At 32.8% G+C, this 26,430-nt stretch overlaps 4 protein-coding genes across 4 annotated transcripts in view; all 4 read right to left on the reverse strand.

The window, feature by feature from the left end:
- Positions 1-1,504, reverse strand: part of LOC145327805 (uncharacterized) — a 66,720-nt gene extending 65,216 nt beyond the window's left edge. The window contains exon 1 of the mRNA XM_080171354.1: positions 1,470-1,504. The gene's annotated coding sequence lies outside the window, so the exon portion shown is untranslated. The remainder of the gene's footprint in view (positions 1-1,469) is intronic.
- On the reverse strand, positions 599-4,397 carry LOC145327806 (uncharacterized). Its single transcript, XM_080171356.1, has 4 exons — positions 4,335-4,397; positions 2,584-2,618; positions 1,784-1,872; positions 599-832 (listed from the first exon to the last, which is right to left on the reverse strand). Exons 1-4 carry the CDS (start codon positions 4,374-4,376, stop codon positions 621-623), a joined length of 378 nt encoding a protein of 125 aa, XP_080027482.1. The 5' UTR covers positions 4,377-4,397; the 3' UTR covers positions 599-620.
- A 422-nt stretch (positions 4,398-4,819) lies between these two features.
- LOC145327467 (uncharacterized) lies at positions 4,820-15,096 on the reverse strand. The gene is made up of 5 exons (XM_080171014.1): positions 15,012-15,096; positions 9,139-9,198; positions 6,598-6,641; positions 5,939-6,267; positions 4,820-4,963 (listed from the first exon to the last, which is right to left on the reverse strand). Exons 1-5 carry the CDS (start codon positions 15,065-15,067, stop codon positions 4,820-4,822), a joined length of 633 nt encoding a protein of 210 aa, XP_080027140.1. The 5' UTR covers positions 15,068-15,096.
- A 395-nt stretch (positions 15,097-15,491) lies between these two features.
- LOC145327468 (uncharacterized) overlaps positions 15,492-26,430 on the reverse strand; it is a 36,937-nt gene continuing 25,998 nt past the window's right edge. Inside the window, exons 5-7 of the mRNA XM_080171015.1 lie at positions 18,720-18,785; positions 16,297-16,471; positions 15,492-15,707 (exon numbers count right to left, since the gene is read on the reverse strand). Of these exons, the coding sequence (XP_080027141.1) occupies positions 15,492-15,707; positions 16,297-16,471; positions 18,720-18,785 (457 nt within the window). The remainder of the gene's footprint in view (positions 15,708-16,296; positions 16,472-18,719; positions 18,786-26,430) is intronic.

Raw genomic sequence — 26,430 nt, forward strand, 5'->3', positions numbered from 1 at the left:
TTCTAAAAGCGCAGCTTTTTTAAAATTATGGTCGGTTCGTCTGTCCGTTAATCTAAACATGTTAGAATTGTCCAATCGATTTCAAACTTTGCATGGTGATTCCTGTAGTAGTTAAGTACTATTTAGAAAGCATAGAAACTCTATAATCGTTACCAAAATGTCCATACGTCCATTTAAACATGGTGATTTTTTAACCTTTTTATCAACAAATTTTTATGTAATATAATTATCCGATTGATCTGGTTTTTTGAATACTTATGCTAGGACAACAAAGTACAATGTTATAAGCGATGCATCTCTATAGTTCAGTCCTGGAAATGTAAGTATGTCCTTAAACATTACCCTTTATTTAATCAGTTTTCAACAAATTTACTTGCAATTTTGTTTCAGTTCTGACACTATAACTGTAAATGTTCGTTTGTCATAAAGTTTCGGAACATCGCTTTTATGGATGTTGTCATCCTTGTTAAATAGAAACTTTTATGATTTGGCATAATATCAAATATTAAATAATAAGGATCATGGAAAGAAAACGAAGTATCGGGTTTCGTCATGTTTTCCCAGTAGCTTTTGATGGATTATTTTAGGTTAGGTAAATATTAATGATTGCCCCGCAGGGTCTAGAAATGGGATAAAAGCCACTGTGACAATACGACGAAACCCGCTACTTCGTTTTCTTTCCATGATCCAACAAGAATATGTGTTTGTCGAGTGCCCCTAGAGGCTTCTAGGGGCGTATCCGCCAGATAATTATAAAGAAGAATGCCATGCCTGTATTCAGATGAAGGTTGTAAGAAATCTGTAATACTCACAGATAAACTTCTTTTATTTCCTAAATATAAACAAATTATTATTGATGAGAATCCAAGTGGATATAGTATACGTGGATATATTGAGAGGGGAAAATTGATCTCAACTTAAGTTAATAATATAGACCTCATTTAGTGGTCAGTTCTTTCATCCAGTAAGAGGGGAAAGGGTTGAATTTAAAGGGGGTTGATGGATTGGGTATCGTTATTTTAGCCAGCTGGAAGTTTCTCTTTATTTTCGTACATAAAAATCTAGTGCACCATCCAAGTACTTATATATCAAACAAGGGCAAGTTTTTACATTATTAGTACTACAGTCGAAGCGTACAATAGCTCAGTGGAAAAAGAACAGTAATATTCAGCTAATACCAACAACGAAATTAATATGAAAAAATCTCGAAACTAATATATGATTTTCTGCTGTCGTTGGGGGTCAATTTATGCGTAGAATTGACGACCTTTGTTTCTGCCTTCCCAAATATTATTTTAGATTTATTTCGCTTCTTGGCTCTAGATTATTCCTGAGTAAAATTAAGAATTAAATGATGAACTATAAATATTTTAAAGTTAGTATGTTTTTCAACCTATTTTAAAAAAATTACACTATTCTAAGACATGAAGATATATTTCGATTTTAGCAATAATTTTCAATTCATTTTGTCTCTTGTAGAAGTGAATCAAGCAATATTAGCTTGGTCGTTTTAATACTGAAAAGTCACGAAACCTTGAAAACACTTCAGCAGACAATAAATTATAACAGAAAATGCCAGAAATAAGGTATATCCAACAAGCGAAATAAATCTAAAATAATATTTCGGGAGCAGATAAAAAGGTCGCCAATTGTACTGTTTTGTCCCCCAACGACAGCTGAAAATCACGTATAGGTTTCAGGATTTTTTTCGAATCAAGTTTGAAAATACGAATGTATGCATAGACATATCCTAATTATAGAGTAGCTACGCTACGAAACTGACCTGTATTATTGAGAAAATTGTAGATGATATAGAAAAGAAAAACCAGAAATCCTAGAACTGCCAACATTGCGTACGGATCAAGCGCTGAACTGAAATAGTAATTTATTGTTTCATATTATAGACAGCTTTTCGCGGTTATTAAAATGAAAAATTATGATATTAAAACAATTTTGTTAGCCCTAAGTGGTCGAAAGCCCAGCTAACAAAATTCGTATTAATTTTATAATTTTTTATTCTAATATTCGTGAAAATTGTCTGGAACACGATGCTATACATTATGTTTCAGTATGGCTGAGAACCGGCTCTAATCCAGTGGATATTAATCGGTTTCAAAGCCACACTGGAAATATAATTAACATTTTTAGAAAGTGGGCTTCGCTACCTTTTGATCGACATGACATGTCGTTTTTGGGGCTTATTTGAATTATAAAAAAGATTGTCATTATGTCTAACGAATAGAAGAATGTCATTATAATAAACAACCCCCGATCCCTCACTAAATCATATTCTATAGGCCATTTTTATTGAAAGGAAGGATTCCCCATAAAAAAAATATAGAAAACCTTATCCTTGGACATAAAAGAAAAAAAGTAACAAGATGCCTGTTGTCTAAAAGGTTCTCCTTTACAATGTGCTGTATGGGTCCTGTGAAGGTAAATGGCTATTTTGAACGTACCATTTTGTTTACTTTTTCTTTTTAAATAAAAATGAATCTGGAGGGTCGACTACATTCCCCCTCTCCCACTTCTAGTGCCCTTTGAGGCCTCTAGGGGCGTAATTAAATATATCTATTTTTTTACCTTATAACATAAGTTCCACCATTAGCACCAGAAATCTAAAAAATATATTTTTACTAGCGACGCTACTCTTATAATAGGATATACGTCCGTATTCCGTCGCTCCTTCTAATTCAGCGCATATAGATCGTCGGTTACGTCGAAGCCATAATGAAAGTAATATTTTTCTGTTTCAATAGCAATAATTATCAAGGATCTAAAGGGAAAAGACAATGCCCGATAAATTGATGTACATCCCCAATGATGATTAAAAATTACCCTTTCTTTAGATAAAAATTAGTCGTTGAAACGTCTAAACACTCTACTAAATGAACCAACCAATCAATATTCAGTAAAGTCTGCAAATTTGTTAAGCCAACGTATGAGAAAACGTTATTATAAAATTATGGAGACTAGTGTAATAAACAGCCCATTGTTCCCTATCTCTCCGATAATTATTTTATTCATGTTTCGTATATCAACCCCTTTCCCTTCAAAGCTAAAAAGCTAAAAATTTAGGGGTGGGGGGGACAGCATAAGATAAAGAGATAAGACCATTTCTAAAGATGCTACACATCCCAAATTATGAAAATTATTAATGAAAATATATTTTGTTGGACTAATCCAATTAACTTAATTAAAAGTTTTATTAAAATTTTCAGATGCACATCTACTATATAATTTTTAAAAATCCGTCAGTCAAAGATACTAAAAGTACTATTTTCTAGGAAGGAAGGGGAAAATGGGCTGTTTATTAAACTTTTGATGATTTTTGATTGGTTGATTCATAAAATTAAGTGTCCAAACGTTTCAATCAATAATTGTAATCTACAGAATAGGAAATTTTGTATATCATCATTGGGGATGTAAATTAATCTATCGATTATTAGCATAAGCTACTCTATAACTATGGTCGGTCCGTCCATCCATTCTTCCGTCCGAGCAAGTTAACAAAAACGGAATCATTTCAGCAGAAGCTATGAAAGAAACAGGTTTGACTTTTAAATGGAGATTACCGTAATATCAAGTTAACTATTTATCTATATGCAACAATGGTTTATGTCGACAATGTTTGATTAATAAGAAGTGGTCATGGCTTACATGCTATTGACTTCATATTTACGAGTAACTATTAACAAATTAATAGCTGGACTGTTGTGCAACGCATGGATATATATGTTCTTGCTCATCTAAATTTTCTATAGTTAAACAAAAAAGCTTTTTTGTCAGATTTTGGATATTAATTAAATTTTGTAAATAAAAAAATCAAATATTTAGATGGGCAAGGATAGGGCGCCTAAAGAAAAACTATTGTGCCTCCAACAATATTTTTTTGATATACCTAACGTTATCAAAAAAAGGTGGGTGTAAAAGGGTGTTTAACCCCCTCAAACCTTTGAAACCCCACATTATCCCCCGTCATAAACTTAACAAATAGATTAGATTATCCCCCTCAAACTTTTGAAACCCCCGTTTTTACAAGAGATAAAGGGGACAATGGACTGTTTATTACACAAAAATTCATGATAACATTTTCTTATCCGTTGGCTTAACAACTTTGGGGACTTTTAATGAATTTTGATTGGTTGGTTTATTAAATAATTGTCCATACGTTTCAACCACTTATTGTAATTTACAGAAGGGGTAATTTGTGTATTAACATTGGAGATGTACATCAATTATTCAAACATTGTCCTATCTCTTTAGATCCCTGATTTTTACCCCCCTCAAAATAAAAAAGCTTGTACGTCCCTGCCTATCCCTGTTTTAGTTACCTGGTTTGGAACTATTGTTATTTCCTGAAGTTCTTGAGCCATAAAGTTTGGTTCAATCACACCTTTCAATCCACGATAATCTAACTTTTAAAAGAGAATTCTACTTTTAATACCTGTTCTAAAACTACTTAAATACAGTATGCTTTATATGGACATACTTACATTTGATTATATTAAGAGATGTTTTGCTTTAGTATTGTTTCTAATTGTCCTTGAAATCATTATTCTAAAGAGAAGCCCGACCGTCATTCAGTCAGTCCGTTACGCTATGGGGGTAATTGTAATTTTCTCGACTGCTATTTCAGATAGAGAGCTGAAATGACATGTGCGCATCTAGTCTATACAATGTTCTGTGCCTCTGTCTATCGGTCATAAATATTTTGTACAGAATTTGTGACTTCTATTTGAAAAGAATGGTCAATTAAAATACTTATTCATTTGTTTTTTTGCTTTTTAGTAAAAATTTTGTTTTAGTTATAAAATAGTTAGATTATTATTATTCCTTCCAGAGGCGCTTCATATACAGGTCTATGGTTGCTAGCTTCATACATAGGTCGTTGGGGTGGGGCAGACAAATCTATCCCTGCCGGCTTTTTATACTGAACTGGACGGGAGGGCTTATAGTTTACCTAAACAAGGTATATAAGTATATAGTAATGTGAAACAATTTGATATTATTATAAATTTAGAAATGCTAGTCGTGGTGCTTTCAAACCAACTAATTAGATTCGTATTATGATTAGCAATAATTCGAGAGCAAAGTACCATTATAGCTCTAAAAAACATGTATTTTTCCTATTTTACTTTATCATAAAAAATAAACCTGTTTTAATAATATGTATGGTGTTAGGCATGCAGTTTTTAAAGTTTTTCCACAATACTTTTCATGTTTTTTTTTTATATATTCCCTATTTGATTAAAGAGCTTTGTTTTTACTGATGTTGTCATCCTTGTCAAAAGTGAGGCTTTTCTATAATTATGTTCGGTACGTCCGTCCGTAATACATAGCTCTAATTGTTCGTTTAAGCATTTTAGAATTGTCCAGTAGAAATAAAGTACGAATTAGACTAGCAACTAGAATATATATCAGAATTTCCGTACGTCCATTTAAAACATGTTGATTTTTAAACTTTTTGACATAAATTTTATGTGGATTAATTATCCTATTACTTTGATTTTAGAATACTGATTTCTATTACAACAAAATACAATATTATAACGAGGCATTTCTATAGAAAAGTTAAAAAAATGTTAGTATGTTCTTTAACAGTACATACAGTGTGTTTTTTTTATGAGAACTTTTTTGAAAGCAATTTTACCCCACTTATAGTTATCAGAATTTAATGATTAATGGCTTATTTTCTTCGTTTTTTTAGGCAATTAATAGAACAACAAAAAAAAATTTCAGTTTTTATTTAAAAAGTACAGTAAAATCTAAAATTCAAACACTTTATTTAAACTTATTCATTAATATTCTGCTTATTAAATTCTCTTCATGGTCCTACTTTTTCAAATCTTCGCTTTAATGGATGTTGTCATCCCTGATCAATGACACTTTAACATTAACAAAATATTTGATACTGGTTTATATTAAGGATTCGAACCTGACGCCTTCTGGGCCGATTCATGTGAACGTTGCTCGAGAGTGGTGTCGGCAAAATCGGTCCAGCCGAAATTATCAACGGTTTCTGCCGACGGTTTGAGTGCAGGGGCTTCAAATTTAGACTACTGACCGGCAACCGTCGACTGTTGTAAACGGCTGAATTTGCAACTGACTTGCTTTGCAAATGGCGGCCACGAATAGCATTTGGACGGCTATGGCGTTGAAACTTCTGGTTTGGCGGATTATTTTCTGGAATAGTAGCGGTAAAAGCAGCAGTAACGGTGGCTTCGCGGCTCATCAGTGGCTGTTTTAGGGCTTCAGCTGTAGGTTCTTAAACAATTGTTAAATATATATTTTTTATATTATAACTCTCGCAGCATTTTAAAACCATTTGATATTTTCTGGTTTTGACTTTGAAATGTCGAGGGACCTTACCCCCAAATAGTTTGATGGGCATTTAGGAAGCTTCAGTAAAAAGGAAAACCATAGAGAAAAAGCGGTTATCGCGATATTATACACACGCAGACATCATGTCACTTTTAAATCTTAACAATCTTAAACATTTCAAAAAGAATATTTCCAAAAATCTTATAAAAACCACGAAACCTCTCTCTTGCAAATAATTTAATATAAAATTAATGAGAAATATAATTATAAAACCTGATGAAATATCTTGATGATCCAACATCCTGTCATCTGGAGAACTTAATAAAAACAAGGATCACAACATCCATATCATGAAGGAAGGACAAATGAACAATAACCCTTGTAGAGTGTCATAACTTAATAAGTAGAACATTTAATTGGAAGTAATATAAGAAAATTGGGGAAATAGTCCCTTTCGTGACATCGTGCCATAAGGGGCGATTCGTCGTATTTTTAAAATGGCTTTTTATAGGTAATTTTATGTTAGGTTAGGTTATATTGGGTGAGGTGATTGACCCAGAGGGTTAGGTAATTGGCCCCGCAGGGTTAGAGCCCCCCCACAGGGGCTAGAAATAGGAGAAAAGCTACTGTGAAAAATACAATCGCCCCATAAGGTTCGATGTTACGGAGGGGACTATACCCGAAAATTGTCTAAAATTGGTTGCAAAATTGCCTAATACAAAATACTATAAAAGGATACTATTTTCATTTTTAAGATTTGATTATAGAGATGTTCCGCTTATATTATTGTACTTTGTTCTCCTAGGAATCATTATTCCGAACTTGAGATGAATAGGTTATTTATATCATAAATTTTAAAATGAAAGTAAGGACTTTCTGGTAACGATTATAGAGTTGCTACGCATCCTAAATAGTACCTAACAGTTATAGGAATCATCATGGAAAGTTTGAAATCGATAGGACAATTCTAACATGTATTAATATGAAAAAAGCATTTAGAATATGAATAGGACAAAATACAATTTTTTAGGAGAAGAGAATAAATTTATCCTCCAGTGTACCATCTCAGTAGCCATGTTAAAATATAATTTAATAAAATGAGAAAAACCCACACATAATATTTTTTATATTAATCTAATAATAATTTTCTTCTCTTATAGTTCTTACATATTTGTAGACTAACAAGAACCAAATGTGTCCATATATGCGTAGTTATAAATCCTTATATAGAATTAACAGGTTGTCTATGAGTCTATTTGTCTGTGTGTACCGAAGGATCTTGCTAACCGCTGGACCGATATGGTTCTTCTTTACGATAAAGCTTATCATAGGTCCTGTATTTTATAACTGGTTTGTGGGAGTGTACCACAATCCTTCCAAGAGAAAATGCTCATGAAAAAAATTCCCCCTTCTCTTTCTTTCCTTTCTATACTTAGACATTATAATAAAAAAAAAATATTTTTCCCACAGCTAGCTAACTCCCCGTGTACATGCCGCAAAAAAATATGTTAATAATTATTCATTGTGACTTCCCTTAAAGTGCCTGTTGAGCACAAAACAACCACCCTCCTCTTATTGCAATAGATTTAGAATAACGGGGAAGAAGGAAAAGATACCCCCCCCCCCTTATTATAAAAGATGCACTGATTGGAAAAAATGATAAATGGGTTAAATTAGGCATTAATATTGATGTTTTCAGTGACTACACCCCTTAAAGGCTCTCAGGGCATTTAAGGTAGGCAGGTGGAGGAAGAACTCAACCCCTCCCCATTTTCATTTTAAGATTTAAAAAGCAAAACATTTTTTAGAGAGGGGTGGGAGCAGGGGCGTCCAAGCTTTTTTTTTGGGGGGGGGTAAAAATTTTTTAATGGGGGGGTTAATTCGTTTTTGGCGGGAGTAAAATGGCGCGCGAAGCGCGCCGCAAATTTTTTTACCCCCCCCCCCAAATTTTTACCCCGGGGGTAAAATTTGCTTGGGGGGGGGTAATTACCCCCCCTGAAATCTGTTGGCAGGGGTAAATTTAGTTTACCCCCCCCAAAATTTACCCCCGGGGTAAAATTTTTTGGGGGGGGTAATTTAAATTTTATTAAATATATAGTATTAAAAATGCGCGCGAAGCGCGCATAATTTTTTTTTATCAGAGATTTTTTATTTTGGGTGGGGTATTTACCCCCCCAAAATTGTTTGGGGGGGGTAAATACCCCCTCCTAAATGGTTGGGGGTGCCTACGGCACCCCCAGGGTAGGGGTAAATTTTAAATGGGGGGGGGGGGGGTTAAAATGAAAAAAAAATTGGGGGGGGGGGGGGGTAATCGCCCCATTACCCCCCCCCTTGGACGTCTATGGGTGGGAGTAATCTTTTATTTGAAGGGTTGAGATACCCTCCTCCCTAATAGTTAAAATCTTTCCCCAGACCTACAAGAAGCTTCACTGTAAAGGAAAACTATTTTGGTTCAGCAGTTTTTGAGATCCTTTGCTACAGACAATAACAGCTTACTTTTTTATATAGTAGTATTATCAGATGAAAAAATGGGGATATCGCAGTAAATGTTGGAACAGTAAAAGGGGAGGGTAAAAAATAAAGGTATAGAAAACAACGAAACACTGTGCGTTTCATACAGACTATCAAACAGACAGACCAACATACACGACTGAACATAAGAGTAGAATTGCATGTAGAAATAAACCAAGGGTCATGTGAAGGATACGAAGTTGCGGGTTGGTGATCACCCCGCAGGAGCTAGAAATAGGAGAAATAGTGTGAAAATATGACGAAACCGGCAACTTCGTTTCATTCAAATAACCCGCAACAAACTTTTTATTATCATTGTCAACTGCTGTTCTGTCTTGCTCTTGAAATTCTGAACCAGGAATCCTTTACAAAAAAAACAAGTATAAAAACTACCAAAAGGAGCATAGCCCTAAAACTTTGTACTACGGACAACGCGATTTTGTATTTATATTTTTTAGCATGACTGATTGACCGACAAACTATTATATACTGGATGATATTAATAAGTAATTTATAGAGTACATGAGTAATAAAAAAATCATGAAACCACACAAAAAATAAGTATTAATGTCTTTTGAAATATGACTGACAGACCGACCACATAATTAATTTACATACTGAATGCTCATTAGGACAGAGAATCAACAGCAAAATTTCAGTCGTCTATCTTGAATAGCAGACGAGAAAATCACATTTCCCCAAATAGCATTACGGACTGGAACAATGGATGTACAGACTGAATATAAGTAAATAATTGAGTAGCTTCGTTAAATAAAGGTACTAAGAAAGAGAGGCAATGTCTGATTGAGCCAATAGGAGAATCGTATCGGTACATACATTTAATCTCATTGGTTGAAATTGTGTACACATTTTGTTACGACTGCATGTTTTTTTTTCATTTCATACATAGATAAACGTCAGCTGTAAACAGTATATTTTCTTAGTAGAAGGCGAAAAACCCGTTTGGCTAACTTACTATCCCAAAAGTGAAAATTCGTTTACTTACACCATAAGTGATATCGACAGCTATCTGCCTAACCATGTTGGTGTTAAATCTGATACAAAGCCAAAATATGTGAAAAAGAATTAAATTGATTCTAAATTTAAAAATCATTCTCTGATATCAAATCTAATATATGTCTAAACTAACGTCACCACTCTACACTTTATCTCTATTGTATGTCACCAATCTCTTACTATATGATAATCAAGTTTACTATTTTGGGGTTTAATAGTATAACTTATAAAATTAATTTTCAAAACTGGCACTTTTTAATTGTAAAATTTAAACTTATCTGTTATTATAGGGCTTTGATGATGATATAGATTTAATTTCAAGTAATGGTCAGAATGAGCTTATATTGAATAGTGATTTTGGGCATAGTTGTAAGTATGTTGATCAAAATGAATTTAAATCGCTAGTTAGTAATAAAAGTGAAATTTTTCCGTTTTAAGCTTAAATATTCGCAGTATTTCAAATAAATCAAATGATCTTAGAGACTTGATAGAGGAATCCAAAAACAAAGACTTTAATTTCTCTTGTTTATGTGTCCAAGAGACGTGGGGAATCAAAAATCAAGATTTAGTCTGTCTAAATAATTATAATCTAATCTCAAAAGATAGGGAAGTAAAGAGGGGAGGGGGTTTGGCTATTTATTTATCTAACTTAAAAAACTATGAAATTATCAAAGAATTCTCGTGCTTTAATGACAATTTTGAATCTTTAATAATTAAAGTTTACATTTCAAGAAACAAGTTTAAGATAATCGCAAATATTTATAGAATACCTAATAGCAATATACAATTTTTTTCTGATTGGCTTAATACAACTCTAACTTCGCTCAAAATTATGAATGCAGAAGAAATAATTCTTTGCTCTGACTTAAATATTAATCTTCTTAAATATAATGAACATTCTCCAACCAACGACTTTTTAAATATGTTAATCTCTCATTCTTTTTTACCAGTTATTACATTACCTAGCAGAATTACACCAACAAGTGCCACTTTGATTGATAACATTTTTACAAATAAAAGGATGGATAATTACAATGCCGGACTTATTTACTCAAGTCTATCTGACCATCTCCCTATATTTTACTTAAATGTTAGTAATCCTAAGCAAAACAAAGATTCTTTTATACAAAAAAGAAATATGTCTAATGAAAATACTGAAATATTTAAGCAATCCTTATCCTCTTTTGATTGGTCTGACATAACTACAGATTGTAATCCAGAGAGTGCTTTTGAAAACTTTTCTAATGTTATCAATGAAAACTTTGAAAAATGTTTCCCTTTTAAAACTATAAAACCCAACAAAAGAGTTATCCCCCAAAATCCCTGGATGTCACCAGCTTTATTAAACCTAAGAAAGAAAAAAGAAATGTTATTAAGACAAAAATTTAAGGATAAAACCGTTGATAGCAATAGAAAATTTGTCATTGCAAATAATATTTATAAATCTGCAGTTAGGAAAGCCAAAAAAGAGTACTATTTTTCTAAATTCAATGAATTTTCGTCTAACATGAAAAAAACTTGGTCTACAATTAATCAACTTATTAACAAGAATAAAAAAACGCATTCTATCCCAAATCTTTTTACTGATGATAACAGATCTTATGAAAACTTTCAAGATATTTGTGAGGGTTTTAACAATTTTTTTATTAATGTTGGTCCCAGCCTAGCAGATGAAATTCCATTTTGCGAAAATGATTTTAATGACTACCTTGGGGTTCCAGTCAATGAAAATTTTGTCTTTCAAAAAATCACCCCTCAAATAATTTTTTCTACTCTCAATAAGCTAAAACCTAAACTAAGTTGTGGACCTGACAATATTTCTACTAAACTTTTAAAAGAAATTATGCCAAGTATTATAGATCCTGTTGTTCACCTATTTAATCTTTCATTTAAACATGGCTTTGTTCCAAACAATTATAAATGCGCTAAAATTTTGCCAATCTTTAAATCAGGAAGGAATAATTCATTTGATAACTATAGACCTATTAGTATATTAAATGCCTTTTCTAAACTACTGGAAAAAATAGTTGCCTGTCAAATGTTTAAATACTTAAATAAGTTCAATATTCTTTATAAACATCAGTATGGATTTAGACCCAAGCACAACACAACACAGCCCTTAATTCAATTATTGAATAAAATATACCAAGGTCTTGATTCTCAAACACCAGAATACACACTGGGGTGCTTCATTGACTTAAAAAAGGCATTTGATACTTGCAATGTCCAAATTCTTTTAACCAAGCTAAACCATTATGGTTTTAAAGGTTTATCAAATAAATGGTTTCATTCTTATTTAAATAATCGTTCTCAATATGTAGAAATTAATGGTGTCAAATCATCTATTCAAAACATAACCCATGGAGTCCCACAGGGTAGTGTTCTGGGTCCTATACTGTTTTTATTATATATAAATGACTTGCCAAATGCAATTGATATATTTTCTTCACTTTTTGCTGATGACACAATTTTTGCACACAGTGATAGCAATTTAAAAAGATTAGAGGAAAGGGTTAACATTGAACTAGAAAAAGCTAAACTTTGGTTTCAAGCAAATAAACTTTCACTTAATGTTGCCAAAACTAAGTTTATGGTTTTTAGAACCAAAAAAATGCAGTGTGTCCAAGATTCTCTAGTCATAAAAATTGGTGGTGAAAAGATTGAAAGAATTGGAAATGATTGTAATATTAAATCTTTTAAATTTGTAGGTGTTCATCTAGATGAGTTTATAACGTGGGAACACCATATAAACTCAGTTATTAACAAAGTATCTAGTGCTAATTTTGTATTAAATCAATTGAAAAAGTTTGCACCAACTAAAATTCGTAAATCTATATATAATTCCCTTGTAAAATCGCACTTGGAATTTTCTATTACAACATGGGGTAATGCTAAATGTGAGGGAATGAGTAGATTATTATTAAAACAAAAGCAATCTGTGAGATATGTCGCTAATGCAAAGTACAATGCTCATGTAGATCCATTACTTGAAAAACTTGATTTACTTAAACTTGAAGATATTATGACTGTTAACATAGGTAGCTTTGTAAAAAGTTTCCTTGCAGGACAAATGCCAGACTCATTCAATAATATTTTTGAACCAATGTTATCCAACAGAGTAATGAAATTAAAAGTACCTTTACCTAAACATAAAGCTCTAGAAACTTTTCCTAATGTTTGCTTTGTTAAAATATGGAACAACCTAGACACTGCTATAAGGTGTGCTGAAACTAAAAATTCCACTAAAAATCTCATCAAAAAGAAAGCTTTAGATAAATATAAGAGTTTTAATTGTAATAAGCAAAAATGTTTTGTCTGTAAAAATAATTAAAATTTGCCTTAATTTACTATCAAAATTTGAATTTCTCTAACCCCATTGTATCATAGTGTAAATAGCATCATTAATACCTTACTATTTATTTATACTATTTAAACCTATTTATATGTTATATGTATATATCCAATTTAATTATCTGATTAAAATTTCTATGTAGCTAGAAACATTAAAAAATCATTTGAATATGTTTGTCTTAAATCGGTACTTCCAGCTTTTGCAACGGCCAACCCAGGTTATGAAAGTACCAAACTATGCATAAAATTTTGTAAATATGTGTAAGAAATATTATTATCATTTTGTATGCTTATGTTGAAATACATCTATCTATCTATCTAATAGAAAGCTTTGCGGAATCAGAATTAATTGCCCAAAAATTTTGTCTTCAATTTGAAAGCTTCTTAAAAAAATCCTCCAAAATCGAATAAAAAAATTTACAAAAATTAAATAAAATCTTAAAAGGGTTATTAACATATGATTTTGTTTAATTTTTGTAGATTTTAATTTGCTTTTGGATGATTTTTCACAAAAAAAATTTTGCCTCACTATCGAGTATATAGCGAGTCTATCATTTTTTAAGAATCCATATCAGCTTGAGTCGAAAGTAAACAATACTTTTGTCTGCTAGAAATGTTCCTTCTTAGATTTGACGAAAAAAGATTTCAGAATATGCTTCTATTCTTATATTTCTATTAGTAAAACCTATAGTGTTGCGACGCTTCTATTTTAAAGTAATTCTAATATCTACAAAATTATAGTAATAATAATAGGAAGGACCTGAATGATTATATAATAAAAAATTGGAGGGATATAACCCCACAAACCACTGACACTCTGAATTTACACTAACTTCAAACCTCCCCCCCCCCCCCCCCACCCCTGAAAAAGAACATATATTGAGTCGCTACCTATTAACTTGATTTTACTTGTTTCCCCCCTAGCTGAGATAAACTACATTAAAGATTAATAAAAATATTTAACGTAATGTGTTTCACTTTAAAATATTAAAGGTGAACTTTATATTTCTGTTTTATTAATATTAGATCAATTTCGCAAACTCCGTTTTTTATTATGGCTTCGAAACCGATTAATATCCGCTGGATTAGAACCGGTTCTCATGTATCGTACCGTATATAACCCGTTTTCTACGAATATCACAATAAAAATCATAATTTTGATACCATATTTCTTAGCCCGGGCCTGCTTTAAATATTAAACCTTTTCATTTTAATATCCGCAGAAAGCTGTTTATAATACCATGCGATAAATAACTATTCTCATTTTTTTAACCTTTTATGTTTTTTTAATAGCTAAGCTTCTCTATAACTTACTTTTCCGTCCGTCCGTTAGTCCATAACGCTATGGTTAAAATATGATTTTCTCAGTTGCTATTGAAGATAGACAGTTAAAATGTTCAATGAAGATTCCTATGACATATGCTCATCTAGTGTATACATTATTTAGTCAGTCCGTCTGTCGGTGATGCTTTAAAAGACATAAACATTTATTGCTTTAAAGCATTCGTAATTTTCATAGATTTTTTGTATATTATCTCTCTTTCTTTTTTTGTGATGACAACTGAACATGTGCTTTATAACTCACTTTGTCCGTTTGTCCATTCCGTTTGTGTGAGTGTGTGTGTGTGTTTATGTTTGTGTGTGTGAGTATGTGTGTGTGTTTGTGTGTGGGTATATGTGTGTGTGTGTGTGTGTGTGTGTGTGTGTGTGTGTGTGTGTGTGTGTTTGTATGTGTGTGTATGTTTGTGTTTGTGTGTTTGTGTATATGTATGTGTGTGTGTGTGTGTGTGTGTGTTTAAGACACTTACCTATTTTGTATAAATCTAACCGAACTGAGAATATCCTGTGAAGTGGCTTGATCCATACTACGGACATTTCAACAAATTTTTCAATATTTATATTTTGTGCAGGGGTCTTAAGGGATAAAGATCTTAAAGATTATGAACAAAATTACTCCTTTTGTGGATGAAAACTGTTATTTAAAAGTTTGGACACTAAACGTTTAGCACCGACCAATCAAAATTTATAGCAAAAAATTGTTTGAAAAAAGGATCATGGAAAGAAAACGAATTTTTGTCGTATTTTCTCAGTAGCTTTTCTTCTATTTCTAGCCCCTACGGGGGTCTATAACTCTGCGGGGTACCCTAACCATGTGGAGCCTATTTCCTAACTCTGTGGCGCGATCATTAACATTTACCTAACATAACTTAAAATAACCTATCAAAGGCTACTGTGAAAATACGACGAAACCCGCTACTTTGTTTTCTTTCCATGATCCAAAAAAACTATTATAAAATTTTAAAGAAATAAATTCTAAACTTATAAATGTAGAGTAGAATACAGAAAAGTTTGCTGTTTTCCCTAGATTTAATTCTTGGCTGAACTGTGAAATCCTCCAAGTTGAGTTTGTGTGTGTGGGTGTGCTGATGCATCAACGGTTTCAATCGAAATATTTTCTGTGGCCGTTTTTCCTCCTCTCTCAGCAGCGGTAGAGCTGTATTTACCTTAATATTAACAGTGATAGGTTAATATAGAATAAAAATATCTTACGACCAATCATTGTATTTTCAAACGAGATTGGACATGATGCTACTCTATATTTCACTTTGTCTGTATGTCAGTCCATCCGTAACGCTATGATGGAAATGATATTTTCTCGGCTGCTATTTAAAATAGACAACTGAAAATTTTTTGCTGCTAATTCTCTGTCCCAATGAGCATCCAGCAAAATCTGCTCTTATAGTTGTTGTCATTCTTATTGATATTTTTTCCAATTGCCTATGGTAGTATTAAAAAGTTTGGACACCCTTGTTGGAAAAGAAAAACCAGTAGGTCAGCGAGACTTAAGAAATATTTTTGGCGATTCCTCTCAGGAGAATGGTCGTCTTGTATAGACAATAAGGGGGGGGGGGGTGTTCGTTTGTTTGTTTATTACTTTAGTTCAGGTTGGGCTATATTGGGCACTGGATAGCCTTGCAAAGTAAGGGCCCCTGCAAGGATTAGTAACAGGGCTCGACAGGCACTTTGAGGGAAAGTACCAATCCATCACTTTTTTTGCGAAGCTTCTAAGCTAAGAGAAAAACGAATAGTTACCTTTTCATTAGAATTATTGATGACAACAAGGTCATCATCATTTTCATGTTCAGAGTCATCTTGATACGAGTATGTTGTGTAGATTGCTGAATTTATAGAGGCAAACTTGTTTTCAAAATGAGGAAGATCCTCGTTCACTTGGCTTCTCTCCTCTTGGGTTCCAGGGTTTCTATTCCTAAAATAAGTATAGCATAATTCACCCCGGGGGAATCTTTACCAAAAAATCCTTTCTGAAGTCTATCTCATAAAGCAGCCAAGAAAATCAAATTAAAAAAATACATTTCTTCAATGTCATTAAGGACAGATAAAAACCCTGGGCTAATACTTCCTAAAAATATTTGTAACTAGGAGCCAAGTCGTTTCAGAGATCTATCTTAACATAAAACAAAAAAACAACACTAGGACATCGAAATGAAATGAAATATTTATTTTATGACACATACAAAAAAATATATATACATTACATGGTATAATCACAAACAAACAATAAAATTGATCATGATTACTTATAGTTTAATAATAAAGATAATAGTATTCACATTTAAAATTCGTGTCAAAGGACTAATTAATCTCTCTCGAGGTAATATTAAGTAGCCTTTGCAGATAAGAAAAAAATGATAAAAAAATATAATAGATAACATGAAGCTTAATTATTTAAAATAAGAACTTACGCATTATATATGATGGGGATTATAATGTGGAATTGTAAGGAAGGGAATTGGAGGGGAAAGTAACATGATGTGTGTTTGTAATATTGACTATAAACATTTATAATTAATATGAGGGGTAAATCAGTGAAGACTTGTAGAACAGACAGAATAAATGTTTTACATTCTTAGGTGGCAAGAACGGCAAAGAAGTCTATAACATGTTATGTCTATTTTTGCTAGAAGGCATTTTTTTAGCTTACTCTTAAATTGATTTAGGTTTAAGGCATTTTTTATATTATCACGGTCGTCAAAACTGTTCCATATCTACTCTACTTGCAGACATTTCTAAACTTTACATCAATAATTCTAATCCACATTACACTGGTAATTTAAACAAACACTTTATTGAATTTATTGACTAAAAACTTTTATGAAATCTTATTTTATTAGTTCAAACTACCAGTGTCTACAGTTTTCAACCAATAATTTCAATCTTCATTTTAATTAAAATTTGAGAATACGCTTAGTTTGTCGCCCATTGTCTCATCCCCTTAAGATCCCCTGATTAACTATATAGAATACGCAGGGATCTTTAGGGATAAGACGAACCAATCAAGCTTTAATAAAATTGTCCAAAGTTAGAAGACAGCTCTCTCAGAGCGTGAATAAAAAACATAATAATTTATAGTCCTATGACCCCTGCCTCACTCAATGTTTGAGATTCATTAAGAAAAGAATTATTATTTTATCGTATTATAGACAGCTTTCCGCGGATATTTATATGAAAAATAATAAGATTAAAATAAGTTTAGTTAGCCTGGTAATTCCGGAGTAAATTAGTATTTGTATATGTTAGTATACTGTAAACAAACTTCCCTGTTCCAAGAAAGTTAAATTGTTTTACGGAAAAAATGCGACTAACAATAGCAAAAATTGTTGCAGAGAAACTTGGGATAAAGGAATAATATATTCAGTATGCCTTCGAAACCAATTAATGTCAGCTGTTTTAGAACCGGTTTTCGGCGATACTTAAAAATCATGTATAGCATCGAATTAGAGACAATTTTCAAATTTTTTAAAAATACAAATGATAAAATTAATACCCGTTTTTTCAACCCGGGTCTTCGGCCACTCGGTGCCAACAAAATTGGTTATAATCTCATAATTTTGCATCCCTACTTATTATTGGCATCCTTGTTTTTTTACCTATTTTAAGAAGATCCCTTTATCCCTGGAATGTTTTAGGAAGAATGTTAAAGTTTCTAGACTTGATATTATAAAAACCTTATTTAGAAGCAGCTTATAGTGCCCATAAAAAATTAGGTCATTCAATACAAATGACTTCATTTTTTTATAGGAACTATAAGCTGCTTCCAAATAAATACCTACATTAACAAGAACAAATCACTGGTAACATACTGACAAACGCATGTTACATAATATTAATTATAGAAAAGAAAATCTTTTTATTTTGGAAATGGGATCAAAATTGTCATACCCCTTCCCCCTCCCAACAGAAAAAAACTTTTGCCCTGGGGTTGAATTTTTGGAGGGGTATGGAGAGAATAACCCACATCTTATTGTATGAAATGTCAAAATCTTACCTGATCTGTAAAAATAAATGGCTTTAAAATCTCGAAGTTTGTTTTCATGGGGTGATTTTTTCATGGGGGAGTGGGAGGATTTGTTCAAATTTAATGTATTTATTTTTTAATGGAGGTGGGTAATACCTATTTACTCCCTACTCCATGGAAGTCCTAAAAAATAATTTACCTAACGTTGTTTTGTCTGTTTTCATGTTTTGTATAATTATCTTGGTCCGGTTGATGAACACTGTTTCTGAAATTTTAATATTGTTAGTTGCAAAGCAATTGTTCAGGGCTCGGCAGCTGCGCTTTTGCAGCCTGTAAACCTCAGGGAAATCAACCTTTTACAATTCTGAAAAACAGCTGACCTGAAAATATGGCAATCCCTCTTTAAAAAAAATTTAAATCATCCAAACGGGGTTTGAGGCTTAGTCGCGGCTGACGCGCGGCTGCCGAGCCATGTAATTTTGAATAAAAAACTTTGGTAAAAAATGGCATTAAACTAAACTTTCTTTTTAACCCAGTTATAAGCAACCTTGCTGTTTTCATTTTTCAAAAATATTTTTTAAACTTGTTTAATTTTAACACTGAGAGTGTGTTCTAAAAAACTTTGCTTTCCCTTTAACTATATAAAAATAAGATAAAAAATAAAGTTATTGGTTAAAAAGGTTGCACGCTAAAAGTTTGGAAGCTCCAGTAAAAGTTTTTGTGACAACGATGATTCATAGACGTCCAGGGGGAAAAATGGTTGTTTACTCACCACCTCGAACTGTACAAGGGGCTCGTTTGTCCTTCCTTCTGAGTTTGAAGCTTCGCTTTTATTGATATTGTCATCCTTGTTTCACACTCTAACACACACACATACACACCAAACCAAACTATAACTTAACTTTTAAAATCTTCTGTAAGTTTATAATTATTTTTCGATGTTATAAATACCCACTAAAATTTGATCCATATAGAACTTTATTAATAATCTGAATAATGTATCAATACTAATTTGACCGTTGGAACTTATATCGAAAGATTTAACAGCTTAAACCCAAACAAACCCCTGACTGGCGGACTAATTGAGGTATAGAGTAGATACACATTAATCAGGAAAATCTTAACCCCCAAAAACATCTGTTTATGATAGCATCCAAGAAAATCTAACTTTTCATATTAATAGACTAAGTAAATTGTATTGTAATTCACAAAAATTTTCAGCTGTCTATCTTGAATAGCAGCTGAGTAAATCACTTCCATCTAAAAGTAGAGGACAGATAAGCTTTTCGAACTGTTGAGTAGCGTCGCTACCAAAAATGTTGAAATGTAACTTCAGCTGAAAACTCACAAACACACACATTAACTTACTGGAAATGTTTTTACTTTTTAGTTTATCTTTTAATGTCTTTAGTTATGACACAATTTAGGCCTATATAATCGTAATCTTTCACACCAATTTTCAACACTAGTGGAAAAACTTAAAATTATTAAAATCCCCATAAAAATGATTACTTCATTGTAAATTTTTTTTATGTCAATTTGATATGTTAATTGCAAGGTGAATTTTAAAATTCCTGATATTTTTTAAAAACTCAAGGTTTCCGTGTTTTTTTGGGGCAAACTTGGGGAAAAGCTAAAGATTCTGTTGAGAAATTAGCTGAAATGAAAGGACACTCTTTGAGCATAATTAATTTAATTAAGTTTACTAAAGTTAAAGTTGACAAGAGAGAGAGAGAGAGAGAAAGAGAATTATTTATTAATTTTACTTCTTTTTTTTTTTTTTTTTTTTTTTTTTTTTTACATATTTTGAAGTTCAGCTGCTTTTTAGTTCAGGTACATTGACTGTTAGAGATTTTTAGAATATATATTTAATAAATAGTTTTCCATGAATAGGAAAATGATAAATTAAGGGATTTTTTTATTGGCCCTTAGAGGCTCAAGGCCCAGTACAACAGACTTTTATTTAAATTTTTGCATGGATTTTTATTGATACATGAGATGATGACATTTAAATACATTTCAGAACAGGTTTTAATCCAGAGAAAAAAATTGAATTGGGAGCAAGGTTCTAAAAGTTTATATAAACTATTAACAGGTTATACTAATCGAATAGTATTGTTTTAAGGACATTGCCTGCGAAAGCAATCAGCTTTTACTTTCATTATACTACTTTAAAATTATACTCTATAGTTGAGTAATGATATTATACTCTTCTTTTCATCATTATTGTTGTTAGCTAGACATTGCTGCTTTGCTTATAGAAATTGTTATCCCTGTCTAGTTTCTTAAAGTATGCTTAATAGGATGAGTAGAAACATGAATAAACTAAAAATACTTTTAAAAATTGCTAAAATCTCAAAGTTTTTTTATATAATCCAAAGATTAAAGGACAAATAAAGATGAATGACCTAAAATGATCAATAAACAACCAGGATAATAGCATTTAATATTTGTGTCTGCATTTTGGTTCCTTAGTTAAATTAAGTGAGTAGTAAAAATTGTATAATCAAATTTTATTTCAGAAAATAACAGCCATGACCACTTTATTAATTTGTTATCATAAACAACTAAAATTACAATTTTACAATTAATTTACAGAGTTGTTTTTAAGGAAACTTGTGACGTGTAGTAATAGCAAGAACAAACAGCTAAATATTCTTATAAAGTGTATTAATTCAATACAAGATTAACATACAATAATAACATTAATATTAAGACAACTGTTCACTTTTATGTTCGTGTCGTGTTGCAGAGCAAAGGTCTTGCTCCGAAACGGTTGACACAAGAACTCAAAGCTAAACTATAAAATACATGCATTGCTCTTAAATCAGGAAGAAAGGGACTATACATCACATTTCTCCCTGGCTTTAACATGAACCTGGATTTCAAACTGTAATATTTCAGATTAAATATAACAATAGGTTTTTACATGTTAATTATCATAGATATATTATAAGTAGCGTTGAACGCTTATTAAATGGATAATAGTTGATCTGGTATGACACCTGTCATATATTTTTTTTGTTTTTTATATATATTTTTATTCCAGATCTTTAAACACTTCGTATACATCTTTTTTTTTATTTATTTTGGTTCCTTAGAACTCTTTTTTGTGTTTTTTTATATTCCTTTTTTTCTTTATGTGTTTTTTTTTCTTTTTAATATTTTTTAAGAAAAAAACATTGATTAACATATAATCATTGAAAAATGCATTGATTAACACCTAATGCATTAATTACATAGTTATCATAAATACATGATATAAAAATAACATTGGTTAACATATAACCATCAGATTTAAGCATGGTATTATAGAGCATTAATATGAAACATTAACTTTAAACTTTTTTGAGACTACTACTGCCTCAACAAATATTAAATACATAAAATAAAATAAAATATGAATTAATACACATAACTATAATTATTACTTTCTTTTTCCAGATGTTCTGCTCTTCTTGCCAGATTCTTCAATATCCATGGGCATGATAGCTTCATCATCATTCACTCCAAGTTTTGCGGTCTCATCACACAAGCCGTCTTGAGACATCCTTGCCTCAGTATCACCAAGCATATGAAAACATCTTTCAAATCCACTAGTAACCGCAACCGAAATCGAGGTTGCAACGTTATCAACCTCCTCCTGATTATCCAAAATCTTTTGATGCTTACGACTAACCTCCTCTCCAAATTTATCCAGCATCATCAATATTCCAGGCGTGTGTTCCATCCTCATTTCCTCCCTCACTTGTTCATCAACACGCCATTGCTGATTTGACAATTCAAGGTCCAGACAAACAGGAATGTTCGGATTTAAGGGCTGATCCATCTGAACACAAACAGGATCCCCAAACCGAGTAACCAATTTGAAATCACCTTCGAACCACTCATTTACTTTGTGTTCAGGATTAAACTTCCACTCAATATTGGTTGTCAACAAACTTGTATAAACTTTTCCATCCAACTCCAATCTAATTTCCTTTACTACATTCTCTAAAGTGGTATCTGGATCACATAACAATATCTGCTTGGCTAGAGTCGGACGGAGACGCTTGCAGCGCATCTGCATTTCCCAGGTCAAGACTCTTGCGTCTACTTTATCATTCAACAGACTACCTGCATATGTGGCACTCACCAGATTATCAATTATTTCTCTTTGACCATCCAATCTAACATAACGTATCTCAGCTGGCATCTCTCCACTGGTGATTAAACTCACCGAATTGACATTCACAATGCGTGGAATGTAGACTGATAAGTTCATGTATTCATTCACCTGAATGGAGTCAATAAACACTTTAGCACTCAAATCCTGTTCAGACTTTCCATCAAGCCAATCTTTCTGTAACTCGAACAAAGTTGTGGATGGCATTTGCTTCAGAATAAAGCTTACTTTATTCACGACATCTTTCCAATGTGCCAGAAGCCGAATAGCTGACACAACCTGCGTCTTCAACCTCAGATCAACACTATTACCCACCGTTCTCAACACCGTCTGAAGGCTCATTTTACCATCTGCAGGTATGACGTCAATTTTTGAAAGTTGATGCCAATCCTCAAGTTCCCCCATATGTTTGATTATGGGTAACAATTCGCCCAACGTTTGACAGCTTTTTCTCTCATCTCCATCCAGGTATTCAATCTTAGCAAGCAACACCAAACTTGGTAAAATTTCGCAAACAAGCTTAGAGAGAAATATGGTCGCACTCAACTTATTCAAACTAGTTGTCTCGTTCCATGACAACTTTCTGTTTATAGCTTTAGAATGCTCACCAGCCGCCATCAGGTTGAGGTGTCTTGAATTCTGGCTGGTAAAGATAGGGATCCTGTCCACAGGCCAGTCTATGGAGTTGATGCATCTCCCCATCTCTAACTGCACCGATAACATGTTTATCAAATTCAACTTAAACCTTGGTTCATTATCAATAAGACGAGCTAAATCTGCCAGTGGCATGTCCTCACTGCTCAAAAATATGTTCCTCGTCGCCCTGCCCACACTCAACGTGGGCAGCTCAACGCGCGACATTACCAACACCAGCCGAGATGCAGAGTTGCTGACCAATGCAGATACCGGTAGACCAGGTTTGACTTGATTTCCTTCATTGACAGATTGTTTGTGACGGCCATCTTCTTCATTGCTCAATAACTTTTGATTCATTGTTGCCGCCGTAACCAACCTGCAAAAATACAATATAATTAAATTTCAGCATAAGAATTTTAAGATCTAGCATTAAATTCTTCCTCAGTAAATCTTTTTTTATGACACCATGAACAACAACAATACAACAATACCAACATAGGAATTATACCTAACAACAACATTAACACAATCAAAACAAACTTGGCAAACAATGGTAATATATCTTTGAACAAATGTTCTAAACCAAACCAAGGACCTGTAACCTGTTCGAAAAATGACAACTTATGATCAACAAAATCCAACTTAGAAGCTTGTCCATTAAAATCCTCAAAATCCTCTAATCCCTGATATTTAATAGTCTTATTAAAATCAGCAATAAACACCTTTTCGTCGTTCAGAAAAATCTTTTGTCCCACATGTTCTGATTTTTCATTGGCAATATGCAGAAGTTCGAGTCCCTGCCCCTGATTCCCAAGGAACAAATTAGCTGTTAACTTCAAAAATACCAGACTGTGCGAACAATTTAACAATTTTATATCCTCTACTGCAATAATCATTCTACTATATTCTTGTATTCCAACTGTCTCACCTTTATAATCCACCATCAAATGTCCTACTGCACATCCATAATCCACACCTAACTTTACTGGAATTTCAACCGCTGTACACTTTTCATACTTAGCAATTTCTCCCAGGTATATAATTCTGAACCCATGATGCATCTGTACATTTGATCTAACTTCTGTTTGAGCACATCTAGAAATACTAAAAAGTTCCATCATCCTCTCATTCCTTTCTCTGCTAGCCAAAAACATAGCATTCAAATCAAATCTAGCTTCCTGTTTTAACAAATCCCCAAAATAACTTCTAACAGCCGCCTTCGGTTCCTCTAAAAACTTGATACCCTCCAATTCTGTTACAAAAATGTTGAAATCCAGATGTTGCAAAGTAAGTTTCTCTGTTCCCATAATTTTAACTAAAATATTCCTTTCCAAGTTAGAAACAAAAAGTTGTTCATTCCAAGTAGTTAAATTGAATGTATCTTGAAAAACTACCTTAAAATTACTGGCCGGTTTTCGTACTACATACGGAAAATATGGAGAAGTTGATGTTGCCCACAAATGATTATCTTCAAATTTCGCCACAATCGTCTTTTTATCATAATCCATAACAACATTTCCCTTGATCAAAACGGGTGTATTTTTTACTAAAATATGCAAAGTCCCAACAGCAAAACCTAAATTGAACCACATATTGTGCGCGTATATTCCCAGTGTCTTGCATTGAATATTTTCACCACCAACATCCCAGAAAGGTGACAATGTTCCATTAACTGTAAAACTGTGAACAGTTGGCAAGTCTATGTTTACTTTAAAACTTATACCATCATGCTGATACTTGCCAGAATGAAAAATCCTTCTACATTCGTCCATACTCAACTCTACCTGTTTTTCATGTGGCACGTCTAGTACGTGCACATGACTCGCGGTACCGCAAAACCAGCGCTCCAATTTTAGTCTAACCTCACAACTAATGGCTTCTGACAGTATAAAATCGGTTTCTGCTAACCCCAATAATTCCACAGATCTGACCGGTTCCATCCTATCATGCAAACAGGCAGCTGATCTAAGTTCAACATTACTTATTTGAGAACAATCATAAGCTGCTAACCGTGGATCCTGTGACGTATACATACCACCAACAACAATCAAACAATAAACCTGCATCACGACAACAAATAACAAAATATCCAAGTACCTGACTCCTCTATCATCCTTGGATTTCTTCACAGGTACTGGTCCAGCACGTCCACTCTTTGAACTACAAGCGTCAGGTGACCTCTTGCGCATACCACGATCTCCATCCCGTCTATTCCGGTCATGTCTATCACCACCGCCGCTTCCTCTCTTGTCATCACGCTCCCTACGGTTTTCGTGGTAATCTCTTCTCCTGCAAATATTATACAAATTATTACAAATATTATTTTTTAATCAATTTTGCGAGGTTCCTAGTTACTACATCTGCTACTGAATAACGTTCTAATCTGTCTTTTTCTCTGTTTTGTCTATCCTCTTCCAATTTTTGTAATTGTACTTCATTTGTAGAACCTTTAGGACGACCTTTAACAGGAATAGTCTCAGACATTTTTTGCAATTTTGCATTATCTATCGATCTATCTAATTCATCCTCCTCAACATCTCTACCTCGTTTAACACTTCCCCTTCGTTGTTCCAAGTTTACAATTTTACTTTGCAGTCTTGGAAAAGTGTCCTCTAAAATACTCATCCGAGACTCTAACTCTCTAGCAGATTCCTCGTTAATATCCTCTACACCCAAACTGTTGTCTACTAAACTATTATCAGAGGCATAATCCCCATGAAAAACACTATCCTTACTAATAGTAGAATATGTAGAGTTTAACTTAGTTTTGTCAGTCATATCATTCGAATCTACACTATCAGAAATATGAGTACTTTCCAAAGTATCACTAAGATCCTCAACTAAATCATCCAAATTTTCATTATCCTGAGATACATTTGACCTTTGTTGTGACAACCCAACACCCAAAAAAGATTTCTCCAAAAAATCTGGTGTTACCTGTCCATCCTTCCGCCTTCCAACCACCTCTGGACTAGCGCCACAACTATTCTCCTCTTCAGAAACGCCTGAACAAGTTAAATTTCTTAAAGTATTGGGAAAGTCATAGTTTACTTTCAAGGTATTATCCACAGAGAAAAATTCATCTGTAATCACTAAGTCAATCTTTTCA

Source organism: Acartia tonsa, chromosome 9 (assembly GCF_053477335.1).
Source record: "Acartia tonsa isolate MP-2025a chromosome 9, ASM5347733v1, whole genome shotgun sequence".
Lineage (NCBI taxonomy): Eukaryota > Metazoa > Arthropoda > Copepoda > Calanoida > Acartiidae > Acartia > Acartia tonsa.

Coding starts and splice junctions, on each gene's coding strand:
- LOC145327806 (XM_080171356.1), bottom strand. CDS start 4,376: ATGGCTCAAGAACTTCAGGAAATAACAATAGTTCCAAACCAG. Junction 2,619..4,334: donor TAACAATAGTTCCAAACCAG/GTAACTAAAACA, acceptor TATATTTTTTAG/ATTTCTGGTGCTAATGGTGG. Junction 1,873..2,583: donor GGTGGAACTTATGTTATAAG/GTAAAAAAATAG, acceptor TTACTATTTCAG/TTCAGCGCTTGATCCGTACG.
- LOC145327467 (XM_080171014.1), bottom strand. CDS start 15,067: ATGGATCAAGCCACTTCACAGGATATTCTCAGTTCGGTTAGATTTATA. Junction 6,268..6,597: donor TCATCAAGATATTTCATCAG/GTTTTATAATTA, acceptor CAATTGTTTAAG/AACCTACAGCTGAAGCCCTA. Junction 4,964..5,938: donor ATCGGCCCAGAAGGCGTCAG/GTTCGAATCCTT, acceptor TACCTTGTTTAG/GTAAACTATAAGCCCTCCCG.